The following is a 15,503-nucleotide window of genomic DNA, read 5'->3' as shown; positions in this document are numbered from 1 at the left end:
GTTCAGTAATGCACTTTAAAGTTAATGGTATTACAAAAAAAGAAAGAATATTCATTTTTCTTTACTTATATGAGAAAAAATATAGGAATTTGATAAAGTTCAGTGTAAAATAAGCACTTCGTATACTACAATACTCTTGTAATTTCCTAAATAAAGAGTTTGCAGTACCTTGTTGATTTTGCGTATGAATTGTTATAAATCAGGATATTTTTCTATATTTTTTATTTAAAAAATAAAAATAAAAAAATCGATCGTGGAACACTATATCGTGATGTATCGTGAATGAATCACAGCAGGCTTTAAGATATCGGAAAATATCGTACGTGGGTCTTTGTATCGATATGATACCGTATCGTGACAAAACCCGCGATTTACACCCCTAATATATATATATATATATTAAAAAAAAAACAGACATACATTATAATCACTTTATATATAAAGTGATTATAATGTATGTCTGTTTTTTTTAAAATATATATATATATATATTAGGGGTGTAAATCGCTGCTAAAATATCGATGAAAATAAAAAATAAAAAATAGACATACATTATAATCACTTTATATATATATAATGTATGTCTATTTTTTATTTTTTATTTTCATCGATATTTTAGCAGTTGTAAAACAGTTGTAACCCCACAGAAAAGTGGCGACCCTTAAGCCAAGGCAACGTTACAGTGCGCTCCGTGAAGTCGATAAATAGCGACATCGGCTGTCCCACTAATGTTAAGCCCACTCTGGCCTAAATACGTAAATTTGAATGTTGTAACCGGAACTACTTTATTGAAGTCGACATGCTAGCTTGATAGTAGTGACGGAGATGGTGGTACTGCTTGGTTCCGTGGCGATAGTCGTCGCTTGCTATGTCTTAGTATATTATTTTGGGTTCAAGGGGGTGAGGTGCTTTACTCCAGTGAAGCTGGGGGGAAAGACGGCCATCGTGACAGGTAATGTTTTCTGATCAAGGGCTTCTTTCTACATTTAATTGGAACCGTGACGGGAACAACCAGAAACCGTTTATTTGTTTACTTCAACACGAAATATGTTTTGTACAGTACTTTAAACACATTTGACAAGACGTTGTATCATGTATACGACCTGTATCCGATATAAATGTTAACTTTAGCACATTTAGTGGGCACTTTTATCATCCTGCTGATAAGGCGTTCTGAAATTAGTAGCATTCTGCCAGATCCACATCGTGTTATGCGCTATGGCAAGCCACTTCCATATCCTTGAAATCAGACATTAGTGTTCTTCACTGATTACGCACTTTGTCTTACTACTTGCACAGAAACTCTAACAAGTTACTCATTTTCATCAACATGTAAACTAGTCAAATGTGAATTATTCCAACATGTTGACAGTGACCTATGATTTTCTGCACACGTTTTTTTTGTCACACGCGCGCACACGCACGCACACACGCACCATCATCATCGTCGGCGGTCACTCCGGACGAGTATGATTGTCTTCTTCTCGGGGTCGTCTACTTGTCAAAGTCTGCTTTATTGTCAATTTCTTCACATGCCAAGACACAAAGAAATCGAAATTACGTTTCCACTATCCCACGGTGACAAGACATAGTACACAATATACATACAAGTAAACAACACAAAAATATAAAAACAAGAAGGCACAAACAATGAATAAATAAGAGTGATGAATAAATAATAAATAAACAAATAACACAATAAATAAGAGGAGGAAAAATGGAGCAAGTGTGCATACAGCAGACAGTCAGAATATAGCGCAAAAGTACAGGACGCTACGCAGAAGAGGGGAGAGAGTTCAGGATCCTAACAGCCTGGAGAATGAAGCTGTTGGTGAGTCTGGTGATGCGGGAGCGCAGGCTCCTGTACCTCTTCCCAGAGGGCAGAAGATCGAACAAAGAGTGAGCGGGGTGACTCACATCACACACAATCGTGGTCGCCTTGCGGGTGAGATGGGAGGTGTAAATGTCCTTCAAGGAGGGGAGCGAAGCACCAATAACCTTACCAGCCGTGTTCACTCTGCGCTGCAGGGCCTTCATGTTGTATTCAGTGCAGCTACCACCCCAAACAGTGATACAACTGGAGAGGACGCTCTCAATGGTGCCACGGTAAAATGTAGTCATGACGGCCGGAGGAGCACTCGCTCGCCTGAGTTTCCGCAGGAAGTACAGGCGGCGCTGGGCCTTCTTCGCCAGTGATGCGGTGTTGGTGGACCAGGAGAGATCCTCACTGATGTGCACCCCCAGGAACCTGGTGCTGCTCACTCTCTCCACCACAGCACCGTCGATGGTCAGCGGCAGGTGTTGGGTGCGACCCTTCCGGAAGTCAACAACAATCTCTTTGGTCTTGTTGACGTTCAGCAGGAGGTTGTTGTCCTTGCACCACGTGGTCAGAAGGTCAACCTCCAACCTGTATTGAGTCTCGTCGCCCTCGGTGATGAGACCCACCAGAGTCGTGTCGTCAGCAAATTTCACTATGCGGTTGTTGCTGTAGGTTGCAGCGCAGTCATGCGTCAGCAGGGTGAAGAGCAGCGGACTGAGCACGCAGCCTTGGGGGGCCCCCGTGCTCAGCGTGATGCTGGCGGAGATTTTGTCGCCAACACGTACCACCTGAGGCCTCTGACAGAGGAAGTCTAGTAGCGAGTTTCAGAGGTAGGTACTGAGGCCCAGCTTGGCGAGTTTGCAGATGGGTCGTTGTGGCACAATGGTGTTGAAGGCAGAACTGAAGTCCACAAACAGCAATCTCACATACGAGTCCCTACTCTCCAGGTGGGTGAGGGCAGAGCAGATGGCATCCTCAGAGGACCGTTTGGCTCGGTACGCAAACTGGAAGGGGTCTATGGTGGGGGGGAGAATGGATCTGATGTGCTCCATGACAAGCCGCTCAAAGCACTTCATGATGATGGGCGTCAGTGCCACGGGGCGGTAGTCATTGAAGCAGGACGGAGCAGGTTTCTTCGGCACAGGTACGATGGTGGCAGCCTTGAAACACGAAGGGACGATGGCCTGCTGCAGGGAAATGTTAAAGATGTCCGTGAAGACACCCGTCAGCTCCCCAGCGCAGTCCTTCAGCGCTCGACCTGGGATGTTGTCAGGGCCCGCCGCCTTACGGGTGTTGATAGCGGCAAGCGCCCTCCTCACGCTATCAGCAGAGAGGCACAGGGGCTGCTCTTGTGGAGGGGGAGGGGTCTTCAGCGGGCAAGTGCTGTTCTGAGCGTCGAAGCGAGCAAAGAAGCGGTTGAGATCGTTGAGCAGACGGATGTCGCCCTCACAGCTCTGCGGCGCAGGCTTGTAGGTGGGCGTAGAGGCCGATCCGGGATCCACATATTTTTGTGCAGTGTGGGCAGGGGAAAGTGGTGGTGGGTTGTGGTTGTGCTGGAGCCTGTTTTTGTCTTTCCTTATGGAGTTGTCGTTTGGTTTCTGCGACACGGCGGGGTTCCTTTTCGTGATGTGCTGGACCTTCTTGCACTGCTAACCTCCAGCTGTTCCTGTTCAAGGCGATGCGCTCCCAGTCCTGAGATGTTATTTGGAATTTCTTGAGATTGGTCTTGAGGTTGTCCTTGAAACGTTTCTTTTGCCCACCTGGGGCTCGTGGACCTCTCTCCAGCTGGGAGTATAACATCTGTTTGGGGAGGCGGGTGTCAGCCATGCGGATGAGATGCCCTGTCCATCGGAGTTGGTGCTGCATTATTAAGGTGGTGATGCTCGGTATCCTGGCTTCCTCCAGAACGCTGATGTTTGTGCGTCTGTCCTCCCATTTCATCCTGAGTATTTTCCTCGAGGTTCTCTGGTGGTGTTGTTCAAGAGCTCTTAGGTGCCTGCTGTAGGTTGTCCATGATTCTGCCCCATAAAGTTAGGTGGGGAGAACCACAGCTTTGTAAACCAGGAGCTTGGTGTCAACCCGGAGGTCTCTGTCTTCAAAGACTCTTTTCCGGAGTCTGGCGTACGCTCCACTGGCACAGCTCAGGTGATGGTTGACCTCAGAGTCAATGTCCGCTTTGGAGGAGAGAAGGCTGCCGAGGGAGGGGAAGTGGTCAACATTTTCAAGTGCAGTGTTGTCCACATTTATGATGGGCGGAGTAGATGGCTGGTTGGGAGGGGGTTGATGTAGCACCTGGGTCTTCTTGATGTTCACGGTCAGACACAGGGCTCTGTATGCCTCAGCAAAGGCATTCAGGATGCCCTGGAGGTCTTCTGCAGAGTGTGCTGCAATGGCATTATCGTCCGCATACTGGAGCTCCATGATCGTGGTGGTTCTGATCTTGATTTTGGCTTTGAACCTGTTAAGGTTGAAGAGCCTGCCATCAGTTCTGTACCAAATTGGGATTCCCTGTGGTAGTTCTTCGCCAATGAGGTGGAGTATGGCGGCAATGAAGACAGAGAACAGGGTGGGTGCAATGATGCATCCCTGTTTGACCCCTGTCTCTACAGTGAAAGGCTCAGTCAAGGAGCTGTTGTTGAGCACTGTGGCTGTCATTCCATCATTCAAGATTCAAGATTCAAGAGTTTTTATTCGCCATGTTTGAGCGTGCCAAACAAGGAATTTGACTTCGGTAAAACACACCCTTTGTTCAACATACAGGTGACTAACAACACTCAGGACATGTGAATAATGGCAAAAACAGTGTAGACAAATTCAAAAGGTGTGAAGAGCAGGATGTTATTGCACAATAATGCCTCTGAGACTCTATGAGTGGTGTGAGTTCATCAGAGCAACAGCCTGGGGGAAGAAGCTGTCTCGGTGTCTGCTGGTTTTGGCGTACCGAGCTCTATAACGCCGTCCGGAGGGGAGTAGTTCAAACAGACTGCAACCTGGGTGAGAAGGGTCTGTAGAGATGTTCCTTGCACGTTTCCTGGTCCTGGACAGGTACAAGTCTTGGATAGATGGGAGGTTGATTCCAATGATCTTTTCTGCAGTCCTGATTGTCCGTTGCAGTAATAATCGCAGTATTCTGACGTATTTATCCGGGCAACCATACCTCAGAAGGATGCTCCATAGGGCCTGGCGATCCACCGTGTCAAAGGCCTTTGTCAGGTCTATGAAAGCCATGAACAAAGGCTGTTTATGCTCACGGCATTTCTCCTGGAATTGGCGTGCTGTAAAAATCATGTCTGCAGTGCCTCTAGATCAGGGGTGGGCAAACTTTTTGACTGGCGGGCCGAATTTGGTTCTAAATTTAGACCGGGGGGCCGGACCAGGAGCAGATGGATGTAGTGTTTGTGTGAAGTAATAGAAATGACATGTAAAGGTCATTGCATAAAATGTTTGTACTTTTAGTAGGTAGTAAAGCATGGATATTCAAAACAGTTTTTTTGAAAACAAATGCATTTATTAACAGCATTAAAAAGATATTTCACCAAAAAACTACTATCAGTGATTCTCATTATATACGACACTGTTATTATGAATAATAGTTTCCATCACTTCAGCGCCTGCAGGTCAGATTTATGAAATATGTTTATCTAGTGAGGCGAAATCACATCAAACGGCAAACATTCTGACCAATACATCATCTTGAAGAATCAGTGAAAGAATACATCTAAATAAAGTAATAAAGAAATCAATAGTATTGTTGGTCTCCCTTTTTTGCAAGTGCATCATGGTCTGCAGTAAAATTCGTTGTGGTAATTCTTAGGATAAAACCGAGGCGTCGGTCCGTTAACCAAGATCTGACGGGCTTTGTTGACGTCCATGTGGCTGAACGTCTGCTCACACACGTAGGTCGAGCCAAATTATCCACTCTTTTTTTAAACACTCGGCACTCAGTGTCGACCTTTCTTTTCCTCGGGCCACTCATTTTAATGGAAGGATTCCAGGGGAAGGTTTGTGGGTTGCATTAGCGTAAAACTGTATCTGAAAGCTCAGAGCGCGAATTACGAGAATGCTGACGTCACAGCCCACACTCGAAATTCGGCACTAATGGAAATAGAGCGCAGAGTGCGCCAGGTCCGTACTACTTAGTACGTACACGCACTTGTGAGTGTGCACTGAGCTTTCTGACACGGCTTTCGGGAGTAAATGCGTGGGCGGGCGCTTCCCCATCTATTGGGGAAACATAGTAATTGCAGGGAAAATGACCCAAAAATAAGTTTAATAATACAATTTATACAGGTTTGGCGGGCCGGATTAAACGGCCCCTTGGGCCGGATGTGGCCCGCGGGCCGTAGTTTGCCCATGTCTGCTCTAGATGGACGAAAACCGCACTGCGATTCTGGGAGAACTTTCTCAGACAGCGGCAGTAGGCGATTGGCAAGAACACGAGCAAGTACTTTGCAAACTGTTGAAAGGAGTGAGATGCCCCTATAGTTTCCGCAATCCGCTTTGTCCCCTTTCTTGAAAATGGTCACTATCAGAGCGTCCCTGTGCGCAGAGGGGAGTACTTATTTTTCCCAGACCTTCAGAAGGAGGGCATGGAGGCGGCGCTGGAGCTCTGGTCCACCTTCCTTTAGGACCTCAACTGGGATCCCATCTGGCCCAGAGGCCTTGTTGTTCTTCAGGCTCCTGATGGCATCTTGGACCTCTGCTAAAGTGGGAGGTTCACCCATGTCTTCCCTGATGGGACTCTGAGGGATGTGACTGAGGAAATCTGACTGAGTTGTGCTGTCACGGTTGAGGAGTTCCTGAAAGTGCTCTCTCCACCGGTTGTTTATGGACTTGTTGTCCTTCAACAGCTCCTGCCCGTCCTTAGAGCGTAGGGGGTTTTCGCCGCGATGGCTTGAGCCGTAGACTGTCTTAGTAGCGCTGAAAAAGCCTCTGGTGTCACCAGAGTCTGCCAAACTCTGCATTTCCAGTGCCCTTTCTGTCCACCAGGAGTTTTTAATCTGCCTCACCCGGCTCTGGACGTCAGCCTTGGCTCTAGAGTGAGCCTGTCTCTTTGCTTTGCATGTGATGTCATTTTGCCACACACAAAAGGTTTCCCTTTTCTTGGAGATGAGCTGTTCTATCTCTGTGTCGTTCTCATCAAACCAGTCCTGATGCTTTCTGGACTTGTACCCGAGAGTGGCACTGCAGGTATCAAGGATGGAAGACTTGAGCAAGCTCCAGTGTTCTTCAATGTCTTCATGGTATTCCTGATTGAGGCTTTCTCCAAGAGAGGCCTGAAGCAGCTGCAGGATGGCAGTTTCGTTCAGGCTCTCAAGGTTTAGTCTCTGCCGGCTCTGCTTCTTTTGCAGTTTCCTCTTCCTCTTGAGTCTGATGGACATCGTGGATCGTATCAGGTGGTGATCTGTCCAGCAGGCCTCTGAATGCATCATGCCTTTTGTGATGCTCACGTCGCGCTGATCCCTGGCTCTTACAATGACATAGTCAATAAGATGCCATTGTTTAGAGCAGGGGTGTCAAACTCAATTTTTCCGTGGGCCGCATTGTAGTCATAGCTTCTTTCGGAGGGCCATTATGACTGTCAACCCAAATAAATGTATGAGCACCTCATATTATATACAGTAAAATCTACAAAACAAACTGACAAATAACTCGTTTTCAAATCAGACGAGTAAAAACTGGTCAAACACTCAAATATTTAAAAAAAAGATATTAAATGTGAAAACAATCTGCAATTCTAGTAATGACACATGAATTCAATGCACAATTTGTCTTCGCGGGCAACATAAAATGATGTGGCGGGCCGTATCTGCCCCCGGGCCTTGAGTTTGACACCTGTGGTTTAGAGCGAGGGTGTCTCCATGAACCCTTGAGTGTGTTCTTCTGGCGAAAGATGGTATTGGTGATGGTAAGGTCGTATTGAGCACATTTGCTAAGAAGCAAAACCCCATTGGAGTTGATGTTTCCAATGCCTTCCTTTCTAATGGTGCCCTTCCAGAGGTGGTGGTCTCAGCCCACTCTGGCATTGAAATCTCCCAACATAATGATCTTGTCCTCCTTGGGGATTTTTGACAATACCTCATCCAGACAGGAATAGAAGTTCTCTTTTTCTTCCTTATCGGAAACGAGGGTAGGTGCATAAGCACTAAGAACTGTTGCCGTCTGGTTGTTGGCCAGCACCAGACGGAGGGTCATCAGGCGCTCACTGATTCCCACAGGGAGTTCAGAGAGCTGACTGATCAGTTGGTTCTTGATGGCAAAACCAACCCCATGGATCCTAGGCTCATCTGTGGCCTTTCCTTTCCATAAGAAAGTGTATCCACCCTTTTCCTCCTTCAAAGGACCTTCCTCTGCCCGTCGGTTTTCTGAAAGAGCAGCTATGTCAATCCGGCATCTTCTCAGTTCCCTGGCAATGATGGCGGTTCTCCTCTCCGGCCTATCACTGGTTGCACTGTCCATTAGTGTGCACACATTCCAGGCTCCAAAATTCATGTTTCTGTGTTTTTGACCGCATATTGGTGATCCCTCTGAACGCGGTAATCCAGTCGGGAGGTTTTGAGGCAGGCTATGTTTAGGGCATCCTTTTCTAGCCCCTTCCCCATCAGGGGTGAGCAGAGTGGATCCTAAAAAGGGCTGCTCAGTTGTGGATGCAGCTACCGAAGAGCTCTTTCTGCCTCGGTCGAAGAGCTCAGCGATCATTCTAACATCCACCGCCTGATGTGCCAGCTTCTGACCAGGGGCTTCCAGACTTCACAATCCTGCCCCCGTCGCCACTTACTGGTCGCCACAGGACTTTAATCCGGGATGTAAGGTGGATTCCCTGAAAAAGACGCCTGTGTGTGACTTTGTTTAAAGTGGGGAGACTGGTGCACAGACAGTCACCACACTATCCTTGACAGATCGGGGCAGAATCCAGTGGCATGGAGACCAAGACGACTGGTGACCCTTTTCTGCCGCAGCCTTCATCCGCCTTCCCAGCCGTTGTGACGCCTCCCCTTAGGTCAGCCATCATCCTCCGCCTGGTCCACCGTTGAGGTCTTCACTATTTACCCATAGCTGGAGCTGTTTACCCACAGCCGGGACAGTGGTTGATGCGCAGTAGGGCGTGTCCACACACCGGCGGGCCTACATGCCGCATCTCTGGGGCCCACTGCTGCTCCGAGATCCTGCACAACTTAGCTTGGGACCGCAGGGTGCCAGTTGCTGTGTGTGGCCACGAGAAGGCGTGTGCAAGTCTTGGCAATGGAGAGGCTGTGTATCGCCTGAGGAGGCTTATGCTCTCGGCTCCTCTTTTCACCCCCAGAAACAGAGGGCTAGCCGGTGGCAGTAGCTGAAAGCAGAAAAGTGGCAAGCAGAGGCAGCATGCAGCATGCACAAACTACAGGCACTACTACTCCAACACTACTGCACTGACGCATCACATGCCCTGTGTGCTGATGGAAAACACACACACACACACACAACACACGCACACACACACACACACACGCACGCACATGCACATACACACACACACACCGTCATGCGGGAATCGCGTTCCGGTAGGCTTTATGTAAGCCAGGGGTGTCCAAACCTTTTGCAAGGAGGGCCAGATTTGATAAAGTGAAGGGGCCCTTTATTATTATTACTACTTTTAATAGTATTATTATACTATTAAATATTAAAACAAGTGAATTTTGCTCTTGTCATTTACAATATCTTTCAGAAAGTAATAGTTTGTGTCACGTCTACAGGTCCCCTTTGTGAGTCGTCACCTTATCAGGGTGGAGGGGTTTGAGTGTCCCAATAATTCTAGGAGCCATGTTGTCTGGGGCTTCATGCCCCTGGTAGGGTCACCCATGGTAAACGCGTCCTAGGTGTAGAGATGGGGACTCGAGTCACTGTGACTTGGACTCGAGTCGACTCGAGTCGCTGTTTTGATGACTTGTGACTTGACTTGACAAAAATAAAAAAACTTGAGACTCGACTTGGACTTGGAAGTTAAAGACTCGGGACTTGACTTGAGACACGATGACTTGAATGACTTCCGTGTTATTTAGTTTATGTTTTCAGTTTGAATATAAAATTAATAATACTTTTAAAAAAGTAACATTGATAACACGGTAGGAGCGCAAGCTGAGAATGGCGTTGTCATGATTGGATCGCTACCCTGTCAATCAATCAGTCGTGCCCCCTCTACCTACTTAACGTGTTTGTTGGAGAATCACGCCCCTTTATATCAGACATGCACAAACATGTCAGCGGGAGCGGTACCTTCGGCTATCGTAATTACCTTTATGACGGCAAAAGACGGACAGCACAGTGCAAGATATGCAACAGAAACATTTCAGACAGCCAGACGACTTTGTCTCCAGATGTTACAGATGAAACATAAAATGTTTCTAATGCTCTTTAATGTGTTTCTTCTTTCACATTTTTTTTCAGATTATTTTTTAATATTTGCAACTCACATGTGTCAGACACTGTCGGCAGACGTTCATTTGTTTAGATTGAGCTGGCAATCATTGTATGAGGTAATTTCTTTTTTGTTTGATTCCATGGTGTATTTTACTGAATATCAGTAATTACAGTGCAAATCCAAATTATTGTCATATTTCTTAAACAGGTTAGACACATTGGACAATGATGGTTACTTAAAGTTACTTATATCTTGTCTCTTCACGTTACTAAGATCAGATTCTGCAGGTAAAATTGCAATAATAAGGTGACTTGACTTGGACTTGACTTGACCTATTTAAGGACTTGACTTGGACTTGACTTGACCTATTTAAGGACTTGACTTGACTTGCCCAAGAAAAAAATGACTTGGGACTTACTTGAGACTTGAAGGTTAAGACTTGAGACTCACTTGAGACTTGCACATGTGTGATTTGGTCCCATCTCTGCCTAGGTGAGGGGCCAGACAAAGCACGGCTCAAAAAACCCTTTATGAAGAAAAATATATATGGACTCAGTTTTCCCTCGCCCGGACGCGGGTCACCGGGGCCCCCCTCCGGAGCCAGGCCTGGAGGTGGGGCTCGAAGGCGAGCGTCTGGTGGCCGGGCCTTCGCCCATGGGGCCCGGCCGGGCACAGCTCGAAAAGGAAACGTGGGTCCCCCTTCCCATGGGCTCACCACCTGTGGGAGAGGCCAAAGGGGTCGGGTGCAAAGTAAGCTGGGTGGCGGCCAAAGGCAGGGACCTTGATGGTCCGATCCCCGGCTGCAGAAGCTGGCTCTTGGGACATGGAATGTCACCTCTCTGGCTGGAAAGGAGCCCGAGCTGGTGTGCGAGGCAGGAAAGTTCCGACTAGACATAGTCGGACTTGCCTCCACACACAGTTTGGGTTCCGGTACAAGCCCTCTCGAGAGAGGCTGGACTCTCTTCCACTCTGGAGTTGCCCACAGTGAGAGGCGTCGAGCAGGTGTGGATATACTTATTGCCCCCCAGCTGTGCACCTGCACATTGGGGTTCACCCCGGTAAATGAGAGGATAGCCTCCCTCCGCCTTCGGGTGGGGGGGGATGGGTCCTGACTGTTGTTTGTGTCTATGCACCAAACGGCAGCTCAGAGTACCCACTCTTTTTGGAGTCCTTGGAAGAAGTGCTGGAGAGCACTCCTTCTGGGGACTCCATTGTTCTACTGGGTGACTTCAATGCTCACGTGGGCAATGGCAGTGAGACCTGGAAGGGCGTGATTGGGAGGAACGGCCCCCCCGATCTGAACCAGAGCGGTGTTCTATTATTGGACTTCTGTGCTCGACACGGATTGTCAATAATGAACACCATGTTCAAACATAAGGGTGTCCCTGTGTGCACTTTGCACCAGGACACCCTCGGCCGCAGTTCGATGATCGATTTGTAGTCGTGTCATCGGATTTGCGGCCGCATGTTTTGGACACTCGGGCGAAGAGAGGGGCGGAGCTGTCAACTGATCAACACCTGGTGGTGGGTTGGATCCGATGGTGGGGGAAGATGCCGGTCCGACCTGGCAGACCCAAACGTACTTTGAGGGTCTGCTGGGATCGTCTGGCATCCCCTGTCAGGAAGAGCTTCAACTCCCACCTCCGGCAGAGCTTTTCCCACGTCCCAGAGGAGGCGGGGGACATCGAGTCCGAGTGGACCATGTTCCGTGCCTCCATTGTTGAGGCAGCTGACCGGAGCTGTGGCCGTAAGGCCATTGGTGCCTGTCGTGGCGGCAATCCCTGAACCCGCTGGTGGTCACCGGCGGTAAGGGATGCCGTCCAGCTAAAGGAGTCCTATTAGGCTGTTTTGGCCTGTGGGACTCCGGAGGCAGCCGACGGGTACCGGATGGCCAAGTGGAACGCGGCTTTGGCGGTTGCGGAGGCAAAAACCCGGGAGTGGGAGGAGTTTGGCGAGGCCATGGAGAATGACTTCCGGGCGGTTTTGAGTAAATTCTGGTACACCATCCGGCGTCTCAGGAGGGGGAATCAGTGCACTGTCAACACTGTTTACAGTGGAGATGGCGTGCTGCTGACCTCGACTCGGGACGTTGTGAGTCATTGCGGAGAATACTTCGAAGACCTCCTCAATTCCACCGACGCGCCTTCCATTGCGGAAGCAGGGCCTGGAGACCCTGAGGTGGACTCTCCAATCTCTGGGGTCGAAGTCACTGAGGTAGTTAAAAAACTCCTCGGGGGCAAGGGCCCAGGGGTGGATGAGATCCGCTCTGAGTTTTTAAAGGCTCTGGATGTTGTGGGGCTGTCATGGCTGACACGCCTCTACAGCATTGCGTGGACATCAGGGACGGTGCCTCTGGATTGGCAGACTGGGGTGGTGGTTCCCCTCTTTAAGAAGGGGGACCAGAGGATGTGTTCCAACTACAGAGGAATCACACTACTCAGCCCCCCTGGTAAGGTCTATTCAGGGGTGCTGGAGAGGTGGGTCCGTCGGGAGGTCGAATCTCGGAATCAGGTGGGGCAGTGTGGTTTTCGTTCTGGCCGTGGAACAGTGGACCAGCTCTATACCCTCGGCAGGATCCTCGAGGGTGCATGGGAGTTCGCTCAACCAGTCCACATGTGTTTTGTGGACTTGGAGAAGGCGTTCGACCGTGTCCCTCGGGAAGTTCTGTGGAGGGTGCTGCGGGAGTACGGGGTGACGAACCAACTGATAAGGGTGGTTCGGTCCCTGTATCATCGATGCCAGAGTTTGGTCCGCATTTCCGGCAGTAAGTTTGATTCGTTCCCAGTGAGGGTTGGACTCCGCCAAGGCTGCTCTTTGTCACCGATTCTGATCATAACTTTTATGGACAGATTTTCTAGGCGCAGCCGAGGTGTTGAGGGTGTCCGGTTTGGGGACCTCAGCATTGCGTCTCTGCTTTTTGCAGACGACGTGGTGCTGCTGGCTTCTTCAAGCCGTAATCTCCAGCTCTCACTGGAGCGGTTCGCAGCCGAGTGTGAAGCGGTCGGGATGAGGATCAGCACCTCCAAATCTGAGTCCATGGTCCTCAGTCGGAAAAGGGTGGAATGCCATTTCCGGATCGGGGATGAGATCCTGCCCCAAGTGGAGGAGTTCAAGTATCTTGGGGTCTTGTTCACGAGCGAGGGCAGGATGGAGCGTGAGATCGACAGGCGGATCGGTGCAGCGTCTGCTGTAATGTGGACTCTGTACCGGTCCGTTATGGTGAAGAGAGAGCTGAGCCAAAAGGCAAAGCTCTCAATTTACCAGTCGATCTACGCTCCTACCCTCACCTATGGTCACGAGCTATGGGTCGTGACCGAAAGAACAAGATCCCGGATACAGGCGGCCGAAATGAGTTTCCTTCGCAGGGTGTCCGGGCTCTCCCTTAGAGATAGGGTGAGAAGCTTGGTCATCCGGGAGAGACTCGGAGTAGAGCCGCTGCTCCTCCACGTTGAGAGGAGCCAGATGAGGTGGCTCGGGCATCTCACCAGGATGCCTCCTGGACGCCTCCCTGGCGAGGTGTTCCGGGCATGTCCGACAGGCAGGAGACCCCGTGGACGACCCAGGACGCGCTGGAGAGACTATGTCTCTCGGCTGGCCTGGGAACGCCTTGGGATCCCCCGGGATGAGCTGGACGAAGTGGCTGGGGAAAGGGAAGTCTGGGAGTCCCTCCTAAAGCTGCTGCCCCCACGACCCGACCCCGGATAAGCGGAAGAAGATGGATGGAGGGATGGATGGATGGGTGGATGGATGTCTACAGGTTCATAACATCAACAGTATTAACATGGCCACTTCGTAATATTTAATATTAAGTAATATTTACTTTTGATTTACTTTTGACTCACAGCCCCGCGTGAAGAATCGCTGTTGTGGTGCCAGTCAGATTGGAGCTGCTTCACTTCATCAGCGCGGTCACTTCCTGTTAGCTTGTCGTATGTGTTAGCATGTTTAGTCTGATAGTGTCTTTAGGTTGAAATCCTTAAACAAGGCAACCGTCTCTTTAGAAATTAGACAAACATAATTGCCTTGATTTTCAGATTTCAAGTATTGTAATTCCCATTTCTCTTGAAAGTGACGGCCCTCAATGTCAACTTGCCTCGTTTTCTTTGCAGTTGCCATGGCAGAAATGAGCGTAGAGGGGTGGTGCTTCCACCTTTTGGTAATAGGAGGAATTACAGTTTCAAGTTTCATAATTTTTTTAATTCAGTTTGACAGTGCAGGCGGGCCATAAATAATACTTAGACTTAGACAGAACTTTATTGTCATTTTGTCAACACTAGGTGTGTACAAAACGAAATTTCGTTGCATACGGCTTTCAACAATGTAGTGGTATTTCGGCTGGTTAAAAAGTGACATTCTATATAAAAATATGAAATAAGATAATTATAAAGTACAAAGTGCAGCAGTGATGAAGTATGTAAACAGTGCAGGAGACAAAAGCAGTATTTACAAGTGTGCAGAGGAATGCTACGTTGGAATGTTCAACAGTCTGACGACAGCAGGGAAAAAACTATTGCAGAACCTGGTGGACCTGCAGCGGATGCTGCGAAACCTCTTCCCAGAGGGCAGCAGGGAGAACAGTCCATGGTGGGGGTGTGATGGGTCACTGATAATATTACGGGCTCGGGACACGCAGCGCTGGGATGACAAGTCCTGAATGGAGGGAAGAGGAGCCCCGATGATCCTCTCTGCTGTCCTCACCACTCTCCTCAGGTTCTTCCAATCGGAGGCGCTGCAACCTCCACACCACACCGAGAGACAGCTTGTCAGAATGCTCTCTATGGTGCTTCGGTAGAACGTCCTCATGATGGGTGGGGGCAGGTGGGCTCTCCTCATCCTCCGCAGGAAGTACAAGCGCTTCTGTGCCCTCTTGACCAGTGTTGTGGTGTTCACAGTCCAGGTGAGGTCGTTTGTGATGTGGACTCCCAGGAATTTAGTACTGCTGACCACCTCCACAGCTGAGCTGTTGATGATCAGTGGAGCGTGGTGAGGCTGGTTCTTCCTGAAGTCGACGATGATCTCCTTCGTCTTCTCCACATTCAGGATCAGGCTATTTTCTCTGCACCAGCCCACCAACTGCTCTACCTCCTCTCTGTAGTCCAGGTCGTTGTTGTCCCTGATGAGGCCCACCACCGTTGTGTCGTCTGCAAACTTCACGATGTGATTGGTGGTGAACCTGGGGGCGCAGTCGTGTGTCATCAGGGTGAACAGCAGGGGGCTCAGGACGCAGCCCTGAGGGGAGCCTGTGCTGAGGGTGATGACATCTGAGGTGTTCTGTCCGACCCGGAC

The 15,503-nt window shown here is 49.2% G+C and overlaps 1 protein-coding gene across 8 annotated transcripts in view; it reads left to right on the top strand.

Annotated features, from left to right (window-relative positions):
- The first annotated feature begins 738 nt into the window (after positions 1-738).
- LOC119132871 (dehydrogenase/reductase SDR family member 13-like) overlaps positions 739-15,503 on the top strand; it is a 197,197-nt gene continuing 182,432 nt past the window's right edge. For 2 of the 8 annotated variants that reach the window (XM_037268452.1, XM_037268450.1), the window contains exon 1: positions 746-952. In XM_037268452.1, the coding sequence (XP_037124347.1) occupies positions 826-952 (127 nt within the window). In that variant the 5' untranslated portion in view covers positions 746-825. Of the gene's footprint in view, positions 953-15,503 lie in introns of all 8 variants that reach the window. The other 6 variants (XM_037268456.1, XM_037268453.1, XM_037268457.1 and 3 more) reach the window with 4 other exon arrangements.

Source organism: Syngnathus acus, chromosome 13 (genome assembly GCF_901709675.1).
Source record: "Syngnathus acus chromosome 13, fSynAcu1.2, whole genome shotgun sequence".
Taxonomy (NCBI): Eukaryota; Metazoa; Chordata; class Actinopteri; order Syngnathiformes; family Syngnathidae; genus Syngnathus; species Syngnathus acus.
Note: the sequence above shows the minus strand (reverse complement) of the source record. Positions and strands in the feature narration are given on the sequence as shown.